This window comes from Martes martes (assembly GCF_963455335.1).
Source record: "Martes martes genome assembly, chromosome: 7".
NCBI classification, from domain to species: domain Eukaryota; kingdom Metazoa; phylum Chordata; class Mammalia; order Carnivora; family Mustelidae; genus Martes; species Martes martes.
In genome coordinates this window covers 63,790,417-63,815,513 of record NC_137894.1, presented here as the reverse complement: position 1 = coordinate 63,815,513, position 25,097 = coordinate 63,790,417, and the positions used below count along the sequence as shown (strand labels likewise).

General features: G+C 40.6%; 1 protein-coding gene across 2 annotated transcripts; it reads right to left on the bottom strand.

Moving 5' to 3' along the window:
• Positions 1-238: 238 nt before the first annotated feature.
• AFG2B (AFG2 AAA ATPase homolog B) lies at positions 239-23,153 on the bottom strand. Of its 2 annotated transcripts, none has more exons than XR_013967164.1 (8): positions 21,966-23,093; positions 20,090-20,275; positions 13,485-13,643; positions 10,411-10,620; positions 9,273-9,496; positions 4,221-4,351; positions 3,033-3,158; positions 239-557 (listed from the first exon to the last, which is right to left on the bottom strand). XR_013967164.1 is itself a non-coding variant. In XM_080809145.1 (8 exons), exons 1-8 carry the CDS (start codon positions 23,058-23,060, stop codon positions 390-392), a joined length of 2,268 nt encoding a protein of 755 aa, XP_080665271.1. In that variant the 5' UTR covers positions 23,061-23,153; the 3' UTR covers positions 239-389. The 2 variants fall into 2 exon arrangements, 1 of the variants encoding a protein (XP_080665271.1); XM_080809145.1 differs by having other exon boundaries at positions 9,304-9,496; positions 21,966-23,153.
• Positions 23,154-25,097: the final 1,944 nt, after the last annotated feature.

The following is a 25,097-nucleotide window of genomic DNA, read 5'->3' as shown; positions in this document are numbered from 1 at the left end:
AACCTGGAGACAGGGGCACAGTAAACTTAAAAGATTAATAAGATATAAGGGGTGCCTGGGTGTCTCAGTCCTTAAGTGTCTGTCTTTGGCTCAGGTTGTGATCCCAGGGTCCTGGGATGGAGCCCCACATGAGGCTCCCTACTCAGTGGAGAAACCCTACTTCTCTACCTGCCACTCCCCATGGTTGTACTCTCTCTGACAAGTAAAATCTTTTCTAAAAAAAAGTCAACATACATATACTTTCTTCCCAAGTTATGGTATTTTAATATACTTTTTAGCTTATTAGGTATAAAGTCTTTTATTTACAGGAAATTACACAAACTCTAAAAGTGCGAAGCTGCAAACTATAGGGCAAGTTTACAGTTAATCCTTGGTCAGGGATATAATGGTTATACACCCTCTAAGTTAGAAAATCCTTGTTTCTGAAATAAGTTTTCATATAAAGTCAAGTCCTCATGACTTAAGGATGGCTTTACAGTCCTCAGTGATTGTACAAAGTGCTCTTGCTTCACTGTGGTTGCTTCTAATCCATTTTCTTGCAGAGCCAGCAAGGCAGCCTGTAAGAGACAAACAACATGAAATAATTAATGTGATTCTTTAAAAAAAAATTTTTTTAAAGATTTTTAAAAATTTATTTTAGAGAGAGAGAGAACACAAAGGAGGGGCAGAGGGAGAGGGAAAAGCGGACCCCCCCCCAACCTGCGAGCAGGGAGCCCGATGTGGGGCTCGATCCCAGGACCCTGGATCATGACCTGAGCCAAAGTCAGCTGCTTAACTGATGGAGCCACCCAGGCGCCCCACAATTTATGGTAATACTTCAAAATCTGAGGGTAAAAACCTCAGTCCCACTTCTTAGAATTCCCATATTCATGACACTATAAAATTAAAAAGTTAAATAAGGTAATTTTAATAAAATTAAATTAAAAGTTTTATTAAAAATAAAATTAAAAATTGTCCTAACAGACCATAATTTCTTCTACATTAAATTCTACCCTTAAATGGGAAAAAAAAGAAATAGCAAGTTGCAGCAAAATATAAATAGTATGAGCCCATTTATGTATTTAAGAATGACAGACTATACTCCTGGCCTTACAGTAGGAGTTTTTGAACAGGACACAGCACTGATCACAAAGCATAAGACCAAACACATGCTCTATAACTCAGCAATTCTCTTTGTAGGTATATATATATATATATATATATATATATATATATATAAAACAGATGTAAGTACACATATTTACTAACAGACATGTACAAGATTGTTCATAGCTGAATTTGTAACAAAAAAAGTAGTTTGGGTTACTTTTTTGCTATATATTCTGCTATGAACAATGTTCCAAAAAGATGGATGAATGCTGCAGTATATTCCTAAACTAGAATATTACAAAGTGATGGAAATACACGAACTACCCCTATATACAAAACCACAGATGAATTTCATGAACATAATCTTTTTTTTTTTTAAAGATTTTATGTATTTATTTGACACACAGAGAGATAGACAGCAAGGGAATACAAGCAGGGGGAGTGGGAGAGGAAGAAGCAGAATTCCTGCTGATTAGGGAACCTGATGCGAGGCTCCATCCCAGGACCCCAGGATCATGACCTGAGCAGAAGGCAGACGCTTAATGACTGAGTTACCTAGGTGCCCCTTCACAAACATAATCTTGAGTTAAAAAAGCAAATATAGAAGTATATATAGTCCTATGAAGTTCAAAAGCAGACAAAACTAATCTCCAGTGCTGTAAATCAGGAGTGTGGTTCCCTTTTGGAAGATTGGGAAAGCCCCAAGAGGAGCCTCCAGGGCACTGATAATGTTCTCTCTCTAGTTAAACAAGTGTGTTCATTTTATGTTAATTCAATGAACTATGCCTTCATGATCCGTGCATTTTTCTGAATAGCACATTTAATAAAAGTTTATGGAAACGGAAACACCTATGATGGCTTCTTTTGGTTTCAAAACAAAGTCTAAATTCCTTAAAATGGCTTACAAGGACCTGTGTGATCTGGCCACTGTCCAGCTCTGTAGTGTCATGTTATCTCTCACTCCAGTCGCCTGCACATTTTGTTCCCTCTGCCTCAACGCTACCCCCGGTTCCCTCCCTTAGCCTACCTCTCTCATCATCCTTCAAATTTCCCCTTACACATGCCTTCTCTCGTGCCCCCAAGTCTGGGTCAGTGTCCTTCCCAGGTGCTCCTGCAACACCCTAAACTTCCTGATTTGCTACATATTTTCAATTGCCAATGCAGTATGACAATTTGCCTCTCTGCAACCTGCTACACACCTGTAAGCTTGGGAAGGGAAAGAAAGGGTTTCTATCTGTCTGTTTCACCTTACACGATGCTTGCCACACAGGAGGTCTTTCAGTAAATGCTGCCAAGTGAATGAATGGAACCGTCCCTCAGAATAATATACTGCTCAAAATATAACTTTAATAACTAACGAAGAATTGTACTGGTCACGCAAGCATGCTTAAGGATGACCTTGAGAAAAACATGTACTAGCAGCAGGCCTCTGGTGGAGGGGATGATACACGTCCTTGAAGCCAAGCAGCTGGGGATGCCCGGCCAGCTCAGGGCGGGACACCGCCTGCTTCCCTTTTTCCTTGTCTCCTGTACCTCAGAGAAAGCCTGCTGTTAAGGTAATCCCTTTAAGTGTGCTGCTAGCACAACTATAAATCCAAGCTGCTGGACCAGACACACCTTACTCTCTTCTTGTTTACCTTGTTTACCTCTAAAACTTGTGACCAACATCTGACTCACATTCCTTCTTGTTTACTTACTAGACCTATGGCTATTGTATAACCTTCTTTTCTTCTCCTTTGTTGCTACCTTGTATCTAATAAATACAGGACTGAGGAATTGTTAGGTGACAGTCCTTCCAGCTGTTGTCCCCTGCTCCCTCTCTTTTACAGCTGACTTGTTTGTGCCTCATTCTTCTCCCATGCGCCATTAGGAAAGTGGCAAATGAAGATCTGAATAAATGAAGAAATGCTGTCAACCATACATTCCCTCACTAATTAACTTACTTCTTTGCAAAGATTTCCAAGATCAGCGCCAGAGAAAAAACAGGTTTCTGCTGCTAGGTTTTCTAAGGAAACATCAGGCCCCACTGGCATGTTTTTTGTATAGACTTTCAAAATAGAAAGCCTACCCTGGAAAAAAAAATTAAGAACAATATGTTTATAATCTTACAACATTTATGTTAGACACAAATCTATATTAAAACATTTTAATTTAGTGTCTCCTGTCATACTGCACCGGAGGTGTATCTATTTATTTAATAAAGAGAATAACTTCTGAAGAGGTAAGAAAGAATAATTCATCAATGGCTCATAGGATAATGGCAAAAATTACATGATAAATTTTAATATTTTTTAAATTTAGGGGCGCCTGGGTGGCTCAGTGGGTTAAAGCTTCTGCCTTCTGCTCGGGTCATGATCCTGGGGTCTTGGGATCGAGCCCCATGTTGTGCTCTCTGCTCAGCAGGGAGCCTGCTTCCTCCTCTCTCCCCCTCTGCCTACTTGTGATCTCTGTCAAATAAATAAAATCTTTAAAAATTTTTTTTCTTTTAAATAGACAATTGTAGATAAATTTCTTTTAGAAACATGAGTCCCTATTTTAGGTACAAATAGTGTTATCAGACATGGCTTAAGAAGCAAAAACATGAATTATCTAGACACGATTTAAAAATAAATAGTATTTAATTTTTTAATTTTATTTATTATTTTTTTTAGGAAGGAAGGAAAAAGTTCATCTTTGTTTTTAACCATTCCCTGCCAGTGGCTGTGGATGTTAAGGGCAAAGATTTACTGATTCTTAGACTATGGATACATTGTGTAATCTCTCTAATCTCAGACTTTCCCACTGTAAAATAAGGATACTGATGCAAATAATCTCCAAAATGCTTTTAACACTTTGGGATTCCTCCATTCTAGTTGTAACAAGCTTGGTATTTTGAGTCTGCCACATAATGAAATAAGGTAACACTTTACTTATAGGCATATGTTTCTCTGAAAATACGCTTAGAGTATCCAGCAAAAGCAGATCAAAATTATGATTTTATGAAGGACTACCAGGCAAGGGAAGACTGCAGAACCCAGTGTAAGACACATACATATATATTTAGCTGGGAATTCAATTCTGTTAGGCTCCTTAAAGCTCAGATATTGATCTGTTCAGAATCCACACAAAGATTAAACAGGTACAGTGATTACCTTTTCATCTGGAGGTGGAATATAAATAATCTTATCTAATCTTCCAGGTCGTAACAAGGCATCATCTAACACATCAGGTCTATTTGTTGCAGCAACAATCATGACACTTCTGTTAAAAACTTCTTGAAACTCTGAGGAAAAATACCAACCCAAAGTAATTTCAGTAAACTGGTTAAATTATAAATCAGACGGTCCATTTATTTTTAAATAAGCATATTCTTTTCTTGGGACTGGAGTGCTTATACCTCCTATCCAGACCACCTTCTTAATATCAATATATGCTAAAACAAATTATTAATCAAAGAACTACTTTGTGTGTGGTGAAGGGACAGGCCAATCCTTAGGGACATCTGTCCACATGAGAACCAATGGAAAATCTTATACCACCACAGCAGAGAACACCTACTGAATGCACCTGAGCCCCAAAGAATGATTATAACCTAAGTGGATGATTTGAAAAGACAAAGCATATGACTAATAGGTGGAGATGTATGGCTATGAATCACTCTGGCTCTCATGTCCTGCAAGAGAGAGATTTACTTTGCTTTTCATTTATTTTTCTCTCAAAAGGCAGGAATATGACATAAGGAACATAAGCTGCAGATGTATAAATCCTAGATAAAGGTAAGAAATATAGAAAAGCAGCCAGAGCAAAGCCATACACACACTGAGCATTCAAAATTGTTGAACTCCCAACAAATAAAAGTTCAGAACCAGCTGGTGTCTAGGTGAATTCTACCAAATATTTAGAGAAAAGTTAAAACCTATTCTCAAACTATTCCAAAAAACAGAAGAGGAAGGAAAATTTCCTAAATCATTCTACGAGGCCAGCATTACCGATACCAAAAACAGATAAAGATACCACAAAAAAAGAGAACTAAAGGCCATTATCTCTAATGAACATTAGATGCAAATATCCTCAACAAAATACTAGCAAACCAAATTCAACAATACATTAAAAAAATGACTCATCATGATCAAATGGGATTTATTCCTAGAATGAAAGGGTGGTTCAATATTTACAGATCAATCAACACGATACATCAATAAGAAAAAGGTTGACAACCATATGATCACTTCAAAAGATGCAGGAAAAGCATTTGACAAAGTACAACATCCATTCATGATAAAAACCCTTAACAAAGTGTTGGCTTAGAGGGAACAGACCTCAACATACTAGAGGCCATATAAAAAAACCCCACAGCTAACATCATAGTCAATGGTTAAAAAACTGAGAGCTTTTTCTCTAAGGTCAAGAATAAGACAAGGATGTCCACTCCACCACTTTTATTCAACACAGTGCTGGAAGTCCTAGCCACAGCAATCAGATAACAAAAAGAAATGAAGACATCAAATTTGAAGAAATCAAACTTTCACTATTTGCAGATGAGATGATACTATATACAGAAAACCCTAAAGACTCCACCAAAAAACTACCAGAACTGACAAATGAATTCTGTAAGGTCACAGGATACAAAATCAATGTACAGAAATCTGTTGCATTTCTATACATTAGTAATGAGGCAGCAGAAAGAGAAATTAAGAAAAGAATCCCATTTACAATTATACCAAAAATAATAAAATACCTAGGACTAAACTCAACCAAAGAGGTGAAAGATCTGTATTGTGAAAACTATAAAACAATAATGAGAGAAATCAAAGATGACATAAACAAATGGAAAGACCGTCCATGCTCATGGATTTGAAGAACAAATATTGTTAACATGTCCATACTACCCAAAGCAATCCACAGATTTAACGCAATCCATATAAAAATACCAAGAGCTTTTTCACAGAACTAGAAAAAACAATCCTTAAACTTGTATGGAACCACAAAAGACCCTGAATAGCCAAAGCACCTTGAAAAAAAAAAGTTGGAGGCATTACAATTCCAGATTTCAAGTTGTATTACAAAGCTGTCGTCATCAAAACAGTGTGGTACTAGCACAAAAATAGACACATAGATCTATAGAACAGAACAGAAAGACCAAAAGTCAGCTCAGAAATGAGCCCACAGGGGTGCCTGGGTGGCTCAGTGGGTTAAGCCTCTGCCTTCGGCTCAGGTCATGATCTCAGGGTCCTGGGATTGAGCCCCATGTCGGGCTCTCTTCTCAGCAGGGAGCCTGCTTCCTCCTCTCTCTCTCTACCTGCCTCTCTTCCTACTTGTGATTTCTGTCTGTCAAATAAATAAAATCTTAAAAAAAAAAAAAGAAATGAGCCTACAATTATACGGCCAACAAATCTTTGACAAAGGAGTTAAGAATATGCAATGAGAAAAAGGCACTTCAACAAACGGTGTTGGGAAAACTAGACAGCAACAACGCAAAAGAACGAAACTTTCTTGCCTTTAAAAAAAAAAGATTAATGTATTTATTTGAGAGAGAGAGCATGTGAATGGGTAGAGAGGCAGAGGGAAAGGGAGAAGCAAAGAATCTTTTCACATTCCCCACAGAGCTCAGAGCCCCACGCAGGGCTCAATCTCATGACCTGAACACCATAACCTGAGCTAAAATCAAGAGCTGGACGCCTAACTGACTGAGCCACCCAGGAACCCTGAAACTGGACCACTTTCTTTTTTTTTAAATTTTAATTTTTTTGTTTATTTATTTGCCAGAGAGAGAGCGCACATGCACAAGCAGGCAGAGTGGCAGGCAGAGGCAGAGAGAGAGAAGCAGGCTCCCGTTGAGCAAGGAGCCCTATGTGGAACTCGATTCCAGGACCCTGGGATCATGACCTGAGCCAAAGGCAGTGGCTTAACCCACTGAGCCACCCAGGCGTCCTCTGGATCACTTTCTTAAACCACACACAAAAATAAACTCAAAATGGATTAAGGATCTAAATGTGAGACCTGAAACCATAAAAATTCCTTAAGAGAGCACAGGTAGTAATTTTTCTGACATGAGAATCTTGTCATAGCAACATCTTTCTTGTCTCCTGATGCAAGGGAAACAAAAGCAAAAATAAATACTGGGAGACTACATCAAAATAAAAACCTTCTACACAGCAAAGAAAATAATCAACAAAACTAAAAGACAACCCACTGAATAGGCAAAGATATTTACAAATGACATATCCAATAAAGGATGAGTACCCAAAATATATAAAGATTTATTTATTTATTTATTTGTCAGAGAGAGAGAGAGAGAGAGGAGCGAGAGTGAGCACAAGCAAACAGAGTGGCAGGCAGAGGCAGAGGGAGAAGCAGGCTCCCTGCCGAGCAAGGAGCCCTATGTGGAACTCGATCCCAGGACGCTGGGATCATGACCTGAGCCCAAGGCAGCTGCTTAACCAACTGAGCCACCCAGGCGTCCCAGTACCCAAAATATATAAATAACTTATATAACTCCACACACAATAATCCAATTTAAATATGGGCAAAAGACACGAACAGATATCTCTCCAAAGACATACAGATGGCTAACAGATACATGAGAAGAAGCTCAGTTTCACTCATCATCGGGGAAATGCAAATCAAAACCGCAATGACTATCACCTCACACCTGTCAGAATACCTAAAATAAAAAACACAAGGAACAACAAGTGTTGGTGAGGTTGTAGAGAAAAAGGAACCCTTTCGCACTGCTGGTGGAAATGCAAACTGGTACAGCCACTTTGGATAACAGTATGGAAGCTCCTAAAAAAATTAAAAACAAAAGTACCCTATGATCCAGTGATTGCACTACTGGGTATTTACCCAAAGACTATGAAAACACTAATTTGAAGGGATATATGCACCCCGATGTTTACTGTAGCATTATTTACAACAGCCAAGTTATGGATGCAGCCCAAGTGTCCATCAATAGATGAATGGATAAAGAAAATGTGTGTGCGCACGTGCGCGCGAGCATACACACACACACATACACACACACACACACACACACACGATATTACTCAGCCATAAAAAAGAATGAACTCCTGCCATTTGCAACATAGATGGCTCTGGAGTATAGTATAATGCTAACTGAAATAAGCCATTCAGAGAAAGACAAATACCATATGATCTCACTCATATGTGGAATTTTAGAAACAAAACAAAGGAAAAAAAAGAGTGAGCGACAAACCAAAAAACACACTCTTAACTATAGAGGACAAACAGAGGGTAGGGGAGGTAGTAGGGGCGGGGGAAGTAGGTGATGGGGATTAAAGAGTACACTGATCTCGATGAGCACTGAATAATAAATGAATTGTGGAATCACTATTCCGTACACTTGAAACTAATATAATACTGTATGTTAACTACACTGGAATTTTAAAAAAATTTCTTTTAAATTGAACTGAGTAATCAGAGTGGTTCCCCAGTAATGTGATCTCTCAAAGTAGTGAATTCCCTCCATCTGCCAGTATTTTAGCAGAGGCTGACTAATCACCAGTCAGATACTGTAGAAGGAATTCCTGCATTATGACAAAATTTGATTAGAAAACCTTAGGGACCTTTCAAATTCTAGTGTCCTATGTTCTTAAGAAGCTGTAAGATTCTCCTTCCATGGAATGATTTTTCAAATGGGAAACAAGATTAAAAACGAGGAAAGAATAAAAGAAAAATTATCCACTGGATAACTTAAGGATATCAAATTCTACCTAGAAAAAGACTCAGAAGGGAGGAAGGGACTTCCACAGGTCATTTTAATTTCATTATAACTAAGGAAACCCATTCCTCAAGAAAATTAGAAGTTTTAAATTACTAAGATCATTGGTAATAACAATGTTTTGTTTTGTTTCATATAAAAATTTTTAGAAAGGGATGAACACTGGTTCTACAGGAAATAAAATTAAGAACCAACTCCCTTTTCTATTAGCAATATGTATAAAATTATGTTTCTAAATATCAGGAAAAATGAAGTTCATTCATATATATTTAAGATAACTTACTATAAAATTTACCTCCTTCCTAGCCAAATCACAGTTTTTAGGTCTATAGATATCCAAATACAGTCAAACTGAAATTATGTAATTTCTTCTATGAGATGAATCCAGCATAGGAAAAGCTAGTGTATATGCACTGTATTTAATGCTGGCTTGGGTTCTGGGTATTTTCTGGCTAATAAATACCTCTTCTTTTTTTTCAGCTCCTTGTATTTACCCTGTTGATCTGATTTACTTCCTCTTCTCTCTGTAGTCTTTAGTCCCACACCATCTAATTCATTCAGAAGAACAGAAAGAACACGTTCTTGAACATTACATTCTGTTTTGCTGATGGATCGAGAGCCCAAGATTGAATCAATCTCATCCAAAAACACAACTGCTGGAGTATTTGCTCTTGCTTGTCGGAATACCTTTGGTTAGGAAAATAAAATTATTGAAAAGCCACACATTATTTAATATTCCAGTGAATATATGCTTTCTGCATTACTACTTATAATTTTTAAAATATAAAGAGAGAAAGCTGCTAAATGTCCAAGAACTGGGGAATGAACAAATAGAACAAGAAACAATTCAGTATTATATACAGTTAAAAATCATATTTTCAAAAAATATTTAATACTATGGGGTTTTAAAAGTGATAATTACTGGGGCGCCTGGGTGGCTCAGTGGGTTAAAGCCTCTGCCTTCAGCTCAGGTCATGATCCCAGGGTCCTGGGATGGAGCCCTGCATGGGGCTCTCTGCTCAGCAGGGAGCCTGCTTCTCTGCCTACTTGTGATCTCCGTCTGTCAAATAAATTAACAAATAAAATCTTAAAAAAAAATAAATAAAAGTGATGATTAAAAAACCATGATAAAGATATAATCTACCCTCAATTTTATTTTATTTTTTAATAAAGATTTTATTTACTTATTTGACAGAGACCGACATAGCGAGGGGAAATACAAGCAGGGGGAGTGGGAGAGAGAAGCAGGCTTCTCACTGAGCAGAGAGCTCGATGTGGGGCTCTATCCCAGGACCCTGGGATCATGACCTGAGCTAAAGGCAGATGCTTAACTGACTAAGCCACCCAGGCGCCCCATAATCTACCCTCAATTTTAAAAGAAAAACAAAAAAATGAAGCAAACGCACCAAAATGTTAACAGTAAGTAGAGAGATTACAAATGATTTCTTATCTAACACTTTCCTATATTTTCTATAAAAAATATGTTAACTTTTCTAATTAATAAAAAGGCCAGTAATATTTTTAATAACTAAGATTTATCCTTAAGGCATGCCATGAAAATTCAAAAGGACACTTAACTACATGGAGGAAAATAAACAAACCTGAGACAAGACTTTTTCTGAGTCTCCAACGAAAGGAGAAAAGAGATCAGCACCGCTCACGGAAACAAAAGAGCAATGACAGCTTGTGGCCAGCGCCCTCACCAGGGTGGTTTTAGCACATCCAGGGGGACCGTACAGGAGAACTCCCTTTGGTTGTGTCAGGCCCATCCGGATAAATTCCCGAGGGAATTTTAGAGGCCACTCGATACTCTGCAGGTACACAAAAAGAGACGGTATACAAAAAGAGACAGTTATTTTAGTATAATGATCACAAATCATTTAGTTATTTTAGTATAATGATCACAAATCATAGTATAAGCATCACAAATAATTCAGTAAATTCATTTGTTCACTCAACAATTCTTAGGTATCTGTTTTGAGCTGGAAATACAGTCCATTCTCCTTGCAGTAACCAGTGCTCTTATAACCTAAGTCAGGTCATATCATATCCTACTTAAAATCCTTCAATGACCTCCCATTAGAATTAGAATAAAATCCAAATCTTTCCTACAGTGATTACAAGGCCTTACATAGCCTATTTCCCAAACACCTCAGTATATTCCTATCCCAGCGCCTTTGCTATTCTCTGTCTGAACACTCCTTCAAGCTCTGTGTGGCCACCCCTCACCATTCAGTCTCAGCTCAAATGTCATTTCCTTGGAGACGTCTTCCCTAACCACTCTAAAGCAGAACACACTCTTCCCGCCGCCCCACCCCACATTCTCCCAGCCACTCTACACTACTGCCCATCTTTTACTTTGGGAGCACTTAATCATTCACTAACTGTAATTATTTTTCCATGCTGAGTTTGTCTTTCTGCTTCTGGTAGAACATAAATAAAGTTCACCGCTAAATAGCCACATACAGAATGTCACCTTCACGAAGTTGGCACTCCACAAATGTTAACTGAATAGTAAACAGGTCTCCTTTCTTTCTCTGAGGTAGGTGATTTTATTATCATCATAATTTTACAGATGCAAAAGCTCAGACTTACAAAAGTTAAGGAACTTGCCCAGGTCTTATTTCTAGTGAGGCAGCAGAACTGAGATTGACCCTAGGCAGTGTAGATCAAGAAGTACAAACTCTCAACTACTGCCTTTCTACAAAAAAGGGTAAGATCCCTGTACCATGGGAATCCAGATTTTAGTTGGAGAGACAGAACTGTAAACTCACAATGAGACCAGCAAAGGGCATTCCACAGAGAAGGAACAGTATACAGAGACACATGAAACTCTAATTCATATCATCAGTAAGCAGAGGGGAGAATAGGGGAAGCAAGGAACAATAGAGTTGAAGTAGAAGGAGTCAGACTGTGTTGCACCTTGGAAGTTTTAGTTCACATTGAGGAAGCAGTGTGGAGAATGGATTGGAAAGAAATAAAACCAGAGGAGAAAGACCAGTTAGAAGTCTCTTGCAATGACTCAGACTACAAAAATAATAAAGCCGGATGTGTCACAGGCAGTGGCAATGATGTCAAAGGGATGGACTTGAAACATAAAATGTAACTCTTTTATGTAGGGACTACGTTCTAAATCCAGAGGGGAAGTTACACATTCATAAGACATGACCCATGAATTTAGAAGACAGGTTTCTTTTATTTTTTTAATATTTTATTTATTTATTTATTTGAGAAAGAGAGCATGCATGGGGAGGGGAAGGAGCAGAGAGAGAAGGAAAGGGAGGAAAAAAATCTTAAGCAGACTCTGCATTGAGCACAGAGCCCAACACGGGGCTTGATCCCATGAATAAGAGTCAGACACTCAACCAACTGAGCCACCCAACTGCTTCTAGAAGACAGGTTTCTGACCTAGGACACAGGTGGCTGCCTGTATTCAGAGGTAGGGAATCCAGATATGGAGGTGGGACTCATTAGCTGAGTTTTGGACATGCTGAGTTTGAGATTCCTGTAAGTTACTGGTAGGCAAGCAGCTAAGCAATTCTGATGATCAAAAGAACTATGTGCACTGGGTATGAAGATTTTCGAGTTAACAGTTTTCAGGGGACAGTCGAAGCCCTGGATATTAAGATCATCGTTCACAGAATGCAACAGGAGGCCTCCCAGGAGCTTGGAGCACTAACATTTAAGGTATGGAAAAGAATGTTCAGAAAGGCAGGAAAGCTTAACATCTCAAAGCTGAAGAAAGGGAGTTTACAACAGGAAGGTGTGGCTAATCTCTCCTGTACTTCCTGAAGATTAAGTGAGACAATGTATGTAAAAAATTAGGGAATATCACAAATGCACTGACACATGGACACAAAGATTCTATGATTCAGTGCACAAATAGCTTCTAGTTAAGATGAATAAATTATAATGATACTTATAAATCAGTCTTTTGTACATACGGTCAGAGAAACCTAATTCCTTATGGCAGGATCACCTGAAGGTAAATTAACAAGATTAACTTCTGAAACTGAAATGCCAAGTGACAGCATCTGGAGAGTTGTGTACTTAAGCATCCACAGTGAGAACAGTAGCCACCCAGGTCATACTGTGTATTATAATTTTGTGCTTTTACCAGTCCCAGGGCAAACTCAGGCCTACAAACTAAAAATCTGTATTTTACTACACACAAACTAAGAACCGTTTTTACATTTTTAAATGCTCAAAAAAAAAATCAAAAGAATACTTTGTGACATGTGAAAATTATGTGATTTCAGTGTTCATAAATAAAGTTCTACCAGAACACAAATACTGATTTCTCATTATCTATCACTGGTTCTGTGGCCTGAAGACAGAGCTGAGCGGTTGCAATCAGACACTTGGATGGCCCACAAAGCCCAAAATATTTACTCTCCAGCCCTCTACAGAGAAGTCTGCTGACCCCTTTCTACATGATAAAGCCTTTAAAGCAAAAACAAGCAAAACAAGTGTGAGGTAGGAAGTGTGCAAAATGGTATTTGATGCCTAGAGAAGGCCAGTTAAACTAGGACTGAAAAGGGCTCCTTGGATTGTGATGATAGGATGTATGACCGAAGGTAGCAAGATAGTCTCAGCAAGTATCATTTGTCGTCACCATAAAAGTGGTACATTAAACCCAGCCATTCTACTGGCATAAGTGAACTCTCTAGGTCACCTGTTTTAACTTCAGTTTGACATCTTCGAGGCCACCAATCTGCTCCCAGCCAACAGGCTTGACGTCCATCAGTCCAATGATACTTCGAAACGATGAGGGTTGAATCTTTTTAAAAGCTTCAAGGAAGTCTGCTTCATCAACAGCTGGGCTGTCCTTGTTCTGAAGAAAAATATGCCCCCAAAGCAAAATCAGACCAAAAATTACATGGGCCTTTTTTGTGCTACAGGAGCAAAATTATTTTTTATTTTTATTATTATTATTGTTTAAAGATTTTATTTATTGGGCACCTGGGTGGCTCAGTTGGTTAAGCAATTGCCTTCAGGTCAGGTCATGATCCTGGAGTTCCAGGATTGAGTCCCATGTCAGGCTCCCTGTTCAGCAGGGAGTGTGTTCTCCCTCTGACCTCGCCTCTCATGTTCTCTCTCTCTCATTCTCTCTCACTCTCACATGAATCAAATCTTAAAAAAACAAAAAGCTTTTATTTATTTATTTGACAGAGAGAGACACAGTAACAGGGTAACACAAGCAGGGGGAGTGGGAAAGGAGAAGCAGGCTTCCCGCTAAGCAGGGAGCCTAATGTGGGGCTTGATCCCAGGACTCTGGGATCATAACCTGAGCTGAAGGTAGATGCTCAATGACTGAGCCATCAAGGTGCCCCCACTTACTTCTTAAAAAACAAACAAAAAAACCCCCCTTCTTTTGAATTTATAAATCTATAAAGATAAATCTCTATAAATATAAATGATCTTATAAAAGATTATCTTAAAAAAGATAAATCTTTTATCATTATAAGAAAATTTTACATATACAAGACAAAAAAATTAAATGTCTCCTCCCCCAGCTCTCCCCACTATTCATCTCTAGAGGATGTCAACCGTTTCCTATGTACTCCAGCAGTACATAGGACATCCTTTCAAACAGATACATAAGTGGGACCCTACTATACAAATTAACCTACACTCTTTTTCACTTATATTAGAAATCTTCTCCTATCAATTTAGTTCAACCTCACTCACCAGAGTGAGGTTCAACTCACTATGAGTATGTATGAGTTCAACCTCATACACCAGACACTGGTGTATGAGCGTACGGTAATTTAACTGCATCCTTCTGCTGAACACTGGAGTGCTTCCAGTCTTTGGTTATTAAAAACAAAGCTACATTTGTGCACATGTTCAAGAATTTTTATATTTCCTCTGAGTAGAACGTACATTTACGATTGTGACAGGTATTATGACACTGCCTTCAAAGCTGCACTGCTAATATAAAGATCTTCTTCCCATACCCTCTCCAGCACTGGGCATTACCAAACCTTTTTAAATGTTTGCCAGTGTTGACAGAGGAAATGGTACTATTATACTAATTTCTTTAATTAAGAGTGAGGTAGCGGCACTGGGTGGCTCAGTCAGTTAAGTGTCTGCTTCCGCTTGGGTCATGATCCCAGTGTTCTGAAACCAAGCCCTGTGTTAGGCTCCCTGCTCTCCAGGAGGTCTGCTTCTCCCTCTCCCTCTGCCCCTGCTTGTGTTTCCTCTCTCGCTGTGTCTCTCTCAAATAAATAAATAAAATCTTAAAAAAAAAAAAAAAAAAAAGAGAGTGAGGTAGAGGGAATATGGAATCAGAAAATCAGTTTTTTTACAATCACATATAGTAAAGGCTGCTCAGGGCAAGAATCATCCACAGATGTAAAACAAGGGTAGGGGAAGTTTTACAAGAACCATGATCTCCAAGGGCCTCCTCATAGATTTCTTTTAGTTGCAAAGGGAAAAATAGCAGCTATACAGTGGAAAAATGGGACAAAACCCTGACTGGTTGATCATATCAATCACCAATTAGGGACAACACCAAGGAGGGACAGACAGACATCTTGTGCCTTCACATGTGATACCTTAAGAAGGACACCAACATTTATGGAGTATCCCAAACCAGAATGTGTAACCTAAATATGACTATGAAAAAATATTAGACAAACCCAAATTGAGAGACATTTTATAAGATCACGGACCTACATCCTTAAAAACTGTCAATGTAAAATATCTCTTTAAAAAAAAATGGGGTGGGGGCGCCTGGGTGGCTCAGTCGTTAGGCGTCTGCCTTCGGCTCAGGTCATGGTCTCGGGGTCCTGGGATCGAGCCCCACATTGGGCGCTCTGCTCCGCAGGGAGCCTGCTTCCTCCTCTCTCTTCCTGCTACTCTGCCTACTTGTGATCTCTGTCTGTCAAATAAATAAATAAAATCTTTAAAAAAAAAAAATGGGACACCTGGGTGGCTCAGTTGGTTAAGCATCTGCCTTTGGCTCAGGTCATGATCCCAGGGTCCTGGGATCAAGCCCCACATCAGGAGCCTGCTTATCCCCCTGCCTCTGTGTCTCTCTCCCTATCTGATGAATAAATAAAATCTTAAAAAAAAAAAAAAAAGAAAAGAAAAAAAAAGCCAGGGCAACTGGGTGGCACAGTCAGTTAAGCTTCTAACTCTTGGTTTCGGCTCAGGTCATGATCTCCGTCGTGAGATCAAGCCCTGTGTCAGGTTCTATGCTGGGCATGGAGCCTGCTTAAAATTCTCTCTCCTGGTCTGTACCTGGCCCTGCATACTTTCTCTCCTTCTTTAAAAAAAAAAAAAAAAAGCTAAGGGAGAACTACAGATGAAAAGAAACTAAAAACTAAACATAATGTTATCCTGAACTAGATCTTCTACTAGAGGGAAAAAAACCCCGAAAAGATAGAGAACTACCACCAAAATCAGGGTATGGGCAGTAGAGCTGATGATGTTTTGCATCCGTGTTAAATTTCCTGAATATAATGATGATACATAGCCATCCTGTGGTCACATATGGGGACATACTTTTTCTTAGGAAATGGATAATGGGTTATGATGTATGCAACCCATCCTCAACTGATTCAGAAAAAGTAAGTAATGTGTGTATACACATACATTTAGAGAAGAGAGAGAGAGAGATAAAACTGATTTGGCAAAACGTTAAAAACTGATGAATTTGGGACGCCTGGGTGGCTCAGTTGGTTAAGCAGCTGCCTTCGGCTGGGTCATGACGCTGGGTCATGATCCCAGCGTCCTGGGATCGAGTCCCACATCGGGCTTCTTGCTCGGCAGGGAGCCTGCTTCTCACTCTGCCTGTGTTCGCTCTTGCTCTCTCGCTCTCTCTGATAAATAAATAAATCTTTAAAAAAAAAAAAACAAAAAAAAAACTGATGAATTTGAATGGAGGGTTTAGCAGGATTTCTCTATTTTGCAACTTTCCCTAAACTTTTTAATTATTTCAAAATAAAGAGTTAAAACTGAAAAGATTAATTTTTTTAAGATTTATTCGTTTATTGTTCACTTTGGCAGCACATATAACTAAGATTTATTTATTTATTTTAGAGAGAGCGAGCGAGCGAGTGAGTGAGCATGTGGGAGAAGAAAGGAGAGAGAATCTCAAGCAGACTCTGCACTGAGCACACCCAAGGAGGGGCTCGATCTTCTACCCTGAGATTAGGACCTGAGCCAATACCAAGAGTCGGACAGTCAGGGTAGCCCCTGAAAGAGACTAATTTTTTTTTTCAGATTTTATTTATTTATTTGAGAGAAAGAGCACAAGCAGGGGAAGGGGCAGAGAAAGGAGGAGAAGCAGGCTCCCCACTGAGCAGGGAGACCCATGCAGGGCTTGATAACAGGACCCTGGGATCATGACCTCAGCTGAAGGCAGCTGCTTAACTGACTGAGCCACCCAGGCACTCCAAGACCAATTTTTAAAGAAAGTAAAGTTGAGAAATTTTCATGTTTACTAGCTATTTGTAATCCTTCCCCTCTGTGTGTGTATGTGTATGTACTAAACAATATTTATTTATTTTTTTTGTACTAAACAATATTTCTTTTTTTTTTTTTTTTAAGATTTTATTTATTTACTTGAGAGAGAGACTGAGAGAGAGAGCATGAGAGGGGAATGGGAAGGGGAGAAGCAGGCTCCCGCTGAGCAGGGAGCCCGATGTGGGACTCGATCCCAGGACTCCGGGATCATGACCTGAGCCGAAGGCAGTCGCCCAACCAACTGAGCCACCCAGGCGCCCACTAAACAATATTTCTAATCCTTTAATGGAAATTCACAAAAAGCTGAACAAACTTTAACATACCCCTTGTCTGCCCTGGTAGCAGCAGCAGCCCCTCAGGTATCTGAGGGGCAAAGAAGAAAAAGATGAAGCCAGTACCTTCCCAGGTGCCTGTCCCTTCTTCCTTTTGGCCTTTCTTCCTTCCACTTCCCTTGGTTGTTTATGAACTCAGTCATCACTTGTGGTAACTATGCCTGGGCAGGCCCCTCCTGAAGTAGCAGCTGGCTACTAAGCCAGAGTGCTTAAGGTCAACCCTGGAACCTCAAAGCACAGGGAATCCTAAATGTAATCTTCCTCCCCAGCCCCTGGTACTCTTCTCCTCCCTTCATAAAGCACAGACTCTCACACCTCTACACATGAGAAGTATCATTCAGTGTTCAAGCAGCTTAGGTTCTAAACCCACAAGAGAATCTACAAGTTCACGTTAACTCCTTCTCCACCTTCTGTATAGGTGAAAAATAAATGGAAATGAGAAAAAATGTCAATTATGTAGGTAAAAAAGTTTCAAAACTTTGGATGATAAATCATCCTTTTATAATTTAAACAAACTCAAATTGGTTTTTAAAAATTTTAAGATCAAAGAACAATTTTAATGTTATAATAGTTACAACAGAGATTGAAAACTTCGTCTCAAAATCCTCAGGGTACTAAAATTATTTTTTTTCTGAAGGGGTTTAGGGATTAAGGATTACTCATTACATATTATGTGAAGACATTTTCCAATGCATAGTGTTGAAAATTATTATATTTAAGCTAACATTCTAAATATTTTTAAAAAGGTAGTCATGAATTAAAGATTTCAATATCAAAGACAAACTTAAAGATTGTATTTATTTATTTGAGAGAGGGAGAGAGAAATAGCAACAGAGATAGCAAGAGCACGAGCAAGGAGGAAAAGGAGAAGCATGGAGAGCCCGACACAGGGCTCGATTCCAGGACCCAGAAATCATGACTTGAGCTAAAGGCAGACACTTAACTGACTGAGCCACCCAGGTGCCTCTTAAAGACAAATTTAAATAAAAATTCCAGGTGCCCAATCTTCTTCTGGGTTAGAAAAGGTTATCTTCCCCACAAAATATTTAGTTTTTAACAAGAAAGGAAAAAACAGATGCAATTAGAACACAGTATTTCTGTGATCCTCTCGCCCAAAATGCAAAAGCCAAATCAAACTATGAGGATGTTTCCGTCAAACCCAAACTAAGGAGGAGTCTACAGAATAAATGACCTGTAGTCTTAAAGTTAGCCACACACCTGGGCGGCTCAGTCAGTTAAGCAACCAACTCTTGGTTTCAGCTCCAGTCATGAGCTCAGGACTGTGGGATCCAGCCCCACATAGGGCTGTGCACTTAGCAAAGAGTCTGCTCTGTGCTCATCCCTCTCCTTCTGTTCTTCTCCCAGCTCGCAGGCTCTCTCTCTCTCAAATAAATAAATAATACATAAAATCTTTTAAAAAAATTAAAAATTAGAATTAAAATGTAGCGATAAAAGAAAGATTAAAGAATGGTTCTGGATTAAAGAATATTGGGCAGACTGGGTGGTACAGTCGGTTAAGTATTTCTTTGCTTCAGCTCAGGTCATGATTTTAGAGTCCTGGAGTTGAGCTCCATGTCGGACTCAGGGAATCCACTTGAGATTCTCTCTCCTCCTTTTCCCTCTGCCCCTCCTGCTCATGCTGTCTCTCTCTCTAAAATAAATAAAATCTTAAAAAGAACAACAAGAAATCATGGTAATTAAAGGCAATGTATTACTCTTGGGTTACTATTTTCTTTTTTCCTTTAAAAATTTCTGCTACAAAGGAAATTAATGGGACAAAGTGAAACTTGGATAAGGTCTATAGATAATTAGGTAAAAGTACTGTGTTAGTGTTAATTTCCTTATCTTGATAATTGTACTGTGGGTAAAGTCTTTGTTTTTAGAAGATATACACATAAGATTTTAAGGCTAAAGGGCCATCATGGTGGCAGTATATTCTCAAATGTTTCACAAAAAAAATATACATACATAAGAGAGATTTGTCTATATGTAAAGTTATATAAAAACACAGATAAAGAGAAAAAGATAAAGTAAAACTGGTCAAGTGCTACATTTGTGGAATCTGGGTAAAGTATATACAGAAATTCTTTGTACTATTTTCCCAACTTTTCTCTTGGTCTGAAATTGCTTCAAAATAAAGAAAAATTAAAAAGAAAAATGTTTGACTGTTCTAGGGCCACACTGTCTTTTTCCTGGATGCTCTGGGCTTTGGCACTAGGGAGTTATTGTGGGAATGAGGGAGCATGCCCTGACAGACCTGGGAGACTCAGCCCTCTATCCCCACCTTCAGTCAAATGCTAGTCCCAGGGAGGTGAGATGTAAAAATATATGTAAGGAAAAAAAAAAAAGGAAGAAACAGCTGTGGAAGGTATCACAAGTTGCAAGAAAATGTACTTACCACTTGTTTTAATCCCTAAATTCGTTATAGCAATGAAAAGATCAACATACAGGCTCATACATCATTTCTTCCTACCTTCTCACTATGAAGGAGAGCATGCAGGGCAGCCTCCCTACAGAGTGCAGTCAGGTCTGCACCAACATAGCCAACTGTCATTTCCGCAAGGAGGCTCAAATCGACTTGACTGGAGATGGGCATCTTTGAGGTAATCACTTGGAGTATTGCCTTTCTTTGTTTAAGTGTGGGAGTCCCAATGACAACCTATATGCAAAGCAAAAGAAGAAAAATCAAAGTTTCCACAGTTTATAATATTATGTAGTATTTTTATCCCCTCAAATGTGTTTAACGTGGTAAACAAATTTGGAAGCAGAATAATATACTCTTAAGAATACCACAGACTCTAAATATATTAAAATCCTAATTTTCCAGAGGAGTAACCATGGCTAGATAGTTGCATAATGAAAACTACATACAGCTTAAGATGGGGTTGCATCCCAGTAAATCCGTTGTTTGTTTGTTTTTTGTTTTTATAAAAATTTTTTTTTAATTTATTTGACAGAGATCACAAGTAGGCAGAGAGGCAGGCAGAGAGAGAGAGTAGGAAGCAGGCTCCCCACTGAGCAGAGAGCCCCATGCGGGGCTCGATCCCAGGACCCTGAGATCATGACCTGAGCCGAAGGCAGAGGCTTTAACCCACTGAGCCACCCAGGCGCCCCCCAATAAATCCATTGTAAGTTGGAATTACAGTAAGTGCATAATGCATTTAATATACCTACCCTACTAAATATTACAACTGAGCCTAGGCAACTTAAATGTGCTCAGAGCATTTACTTTAGCCTATGGTTGGGCAAAACCATCTAACACAAGGTCCATTTCATAATAAAGTTTTGACTACTCAGAGAATTTATTGAATACTGTACTGAAAGTGAAAAACAGAATGTTTGCATGGGTATAAAATGGTGGTCAATATGTTCATTGTTTACCCTCATGACCTCGTGGCTATCCAGCACTATGAGAGTATTTACTGCGTATTGCCAGCCTGGCAAAAGATCAAAATTCAAAATATGTTTTCTACTGAACGCATATGACTTTCAGACCATCGTAAAGCTGAAAAACCACCAAGCTGAACCACTGTAAATTGGGGGCCCTCTGTAATTCATTTAACAACATTCTGTTATTTTTAAAAATATCAAGTTCTGCGAGCCAGGGATGCAATAGTACAGCGGATAGTCTAGGTCCCTGCCCTTAAGGATTTTACTCAGGAGACAAGTACTAGATAGTACAAAAAAGAAATCTGATCAAGTTCTGCACAGATTAAGCTAAAAGTGTGCAATTATCATCTCAGAATCTTAACACAAAGTTTAAACATCACTTAATCACTATTCAACCTACTTAATAAAGGATCAATTTGGGACTAAAGCTTATAAAATAAAGGACACCTCTGAATACTCAATCCTCCTGGCAACTCAGGAAGCAATTGTGGGTAACTTCTCACCTGTGGGACAGGATGCTAATGTCCTGACAAGGAATGAATAAATCCGGAAGAGTTATTGCCTGCTTTGTTTTAGTTCTTTGTGCCTTCTCCCTTTTTATTTTGAAAACTTATTTCTTGAGACTATCCTACTTTAAATAAATTCTTATTCCAAATCCACAGTTCAATATGCTTACAGCTGACCTAGTTGCCTTAAAAACTAACATTACTGATTGTACTCAACTTCAGGTCCTGCATAAATTAATTTCTAAAGGCCACCTTGCTTCTCCCAACAATCTGACTCTGGTCTAAAACAGGTCCTGGCTCACAGATCGCACAAGGGCAGAGAACGTGTTCTCTCCATTACAAAAAACCCCACTCGTCTGACCGCCAAACCTAAGTGGCCCTCGGGGCAGCCAACTCGAGCCAGAAGAGGCCTTGGTTCCAGGGACAAGGGGCTGACAGCCCGGGCCTATTTACCTCTCGGTCAAACCTCCCCGGTCGGCGGAGCGCTGGGTCTAGAGCGTCCGGCCGGTTGGTGGACGCCACCACCACCACCTCGCGGTCCCCACTGATGCCGTCCAGCAGCGTCAACACCTGGGCCACCACGCGGCTCTCGGGCGCTCGGTGTGGGCCGCCCCGCCTGGGACACAGGGCGTCCACCTCGTCCAGGAAGAGGAGAGTGGGTCTGCGACTGGCCAGCTCCCGCGCGCGCTGGAAGACCTGCCTCACGTTCTCCTCCGTCTCCCCCGGCCGCGCGCCCTGGAGCGCAGGGGCGTTCACTGCCAGCAGCTCCGCGCCCGCTTCCCGGACCACGGCCCGCACTAGCTGAGTCTTGCCCACTCCGGGGGGACCCGCCAGGAGCACCCCGCGAGGCACTGCTAGCCCCAAAGCTGCCAAGGTGCGCGGGTAGCGGAGCGGGAGGAGGAGGAGCTCCCGCAGCGAGTCGGCAGCCTCCGAAAGACCCCCTAGGGCCACCTCGGGCTGTCGTTCCGCTTCCGACGGAGGCACCGCGCTGAGACTGATGCGGGTGCGAGGGGTGACCCGCCCGGCCGGATCTGGGCTGGGCGCCCCGCCGACGATGTGAAGCGCGGCCACGGGGCCAGGGGCCCCCGGTGGAGCGGCCACCACGTGGCCCCGGGAGACCGGTCGGTTCCTCAGAAGCTCCTGCGCCGCCTCCAGCACCGCGGCTGGGTTCAAGGCACCGGGTGCGCCCGCCCGCTCCCGCAACACCGGCCACACGGTGAGGAGCCGGAGGGACGGGCAGGTCACTAGGCGGAGGCTGCTTAAGCTGAGACTCCCCCTGAACCTCGAAGCCCCCACAGCCGTCCCGGGGCTCGCACACTGCGGATCCAGTTGCACAAAGCCGTCTGCTCCGTCCCGCCGCAGCCAGGCGGTGCAGAGACAGGAGCCGCCGTCAGGCAGAGAGATGTTCACCGCCGAGCCCAAGTGTGCGCCCAAGGCGCGGAAGGCCGCCGGGCCCAGGCGACAGCGCTGGGTGCCCCGGTCCCTAGCGTCTAAGGGTAGCACCTTTAAGAGCGGCTCTTCGGGAAAGGAACCTGAGTCCGGAGCCATGGCACACACAAAAAGCCAGGCCGAGGAAAGTGAGGCAAGAATTCCACCCGGGCGGGAAAGGCCGGTACACCGCTCTCCGCGGCCGGAAGCTGGTGACGCGCATGCGCCAGGAATGACTCAGTCGATAGCCCAGAAGTGGTGGCTGAAAGGGCCAATCGGAAAGTTAGATGATGCTCTGACAGTGGGTGTTGTGGTGTCGGATTTGACGAGAGCTAGTGGCCCATTCCAGGGCTGTATGGAAAAGGTCTTAGGTACAGGTGTCTGGGAGGCCTCATAAATTAGCTTCAGGAGGTCATTAAGCATATACGTAGGTGATTTAGAGTGCCCAAATAGCATACTCTCCCTGGCTCTCAAACTCGAGCATCACCACCAGCGCTTTGTGAACGAACCTCAGCTATCTGTGGGCACAATTTTTTGGAGTGCTGTGGTGCTAATACCTAAGGTGACCTGGAGTAGCTGACAAATACAGCATTAGCGCCCTCGATGGATCTGGGTTCTAACGTGTTCAGAAGGTCCAGGCATGCCTTTCCTATAGCAAAGCGCCAGCATTGCCAAGAAAAAAGCACAGGGTAGCATTTTCAATCCCTGGGAGAGAGAGAAGGAAAACCAGGCCATCCGACATTCGGTGGCACGCCAATATATTCTGCTCAGAGTCTTTACTCCTGTAGGGGCCAAGGGCAGGCGGGCCAAACTGTATCACAATGGTATACTGATGATTTTGAATTGAAGCTACCTGGGGAACAGCTAGTTCAAGGGCACTCGAACTCTACGCTGTCTCCCAAAAGCAAGCAAGAAACCTCCCCTGTGAAAGGTACCCTCTCTGTACTAAGCATCCGTATCATCAGATATAGGAACGTTAAAGCTGAGAGTTGTAGAAACCAACCTTGTAACTTTACTAATCTACCACCTCAGCCCAAATTCCACTTTGAATTTCTAATTAAAGCTCCCAAATATCTATTTTATTTTATGCTGTCAGTTCCTCACAAATTTATTGTCTTTTTGTCTAAAAAGCATAAGAACTGCCTGCCTTGGTCATTTCTTTGGTCTCAATTTCATTATTGGGCCTCTGAGCGCATAATAATAAAATTATGGGGTTTTCCCCCTATTAATGTCATGTGTAAATTTAATTCTACTCCAGCTGAGATACCTGAAGGGCAGAGATGGACTTTTTCCTTCCCTACATTTCTCTGAATGTTCTATGACAAAACTTAATCATAATCTCTTCTAGCCATGTGATAAGTGCCTAGTGCCTATTTGGTGCACAGCAGTGCTAAGACCTGTATTAGAGGTGATGCCTGTCTACATTATTAAGACTACTGCCTGCTATTCTCTTTCCTCCTTTCTTCTCCCCTCCCCACAGGGGATTACTCTTTTTGACTTAAAAATTTTTTTTGTAAATTTATTTTAATTCCAATATAGTTAACATACAGTGTTATATTAGTTTCAGGTGACAATACAGTGATTCAACAATTCTACATATTACTCAGTGCTCATCAAGATAAATGTACTCTTAATCCCCCTTCACCTATTTCACCCATCCCCCCACCCATCTGGTAACCATCTATTCTCTAGGTTAAGAGTTTATATTTTAGGCTTGTCTCTTTTTTCCCCCTTTGTTCATTTGTTTCTTAAATTCTACATATGAATGAAATCATAAGGTATCTGTCTTTCTTTGACCGGTTTATTTTGCTTAGCATTATACTCTCTAGCTCCATCCATGTTGTTGCAAATGGCAGGATTTTATTCTCTTTTATGGCTGAATAATATTCCATTATATATATGCAATATCTTCTTTATCCATCTGTCGATGGACACTTGGGTTGGTTCTATAATTTGACTACTGAAAATAATGCTGCATTATTTATAATAATGCATATATCCTTTCAAATTAGTGTTTTCATACTCTTTGAGTAAATACCCAGTAGTGTCATTACTGGATCATAGGGTAGTTTTATTTTTAATTTTTTGAGAACCTCCATACTGCTTCCCATAGTTGCTGCACCAGTTTTCGTTCCCACCAGGAGTGCATGAGGGTTC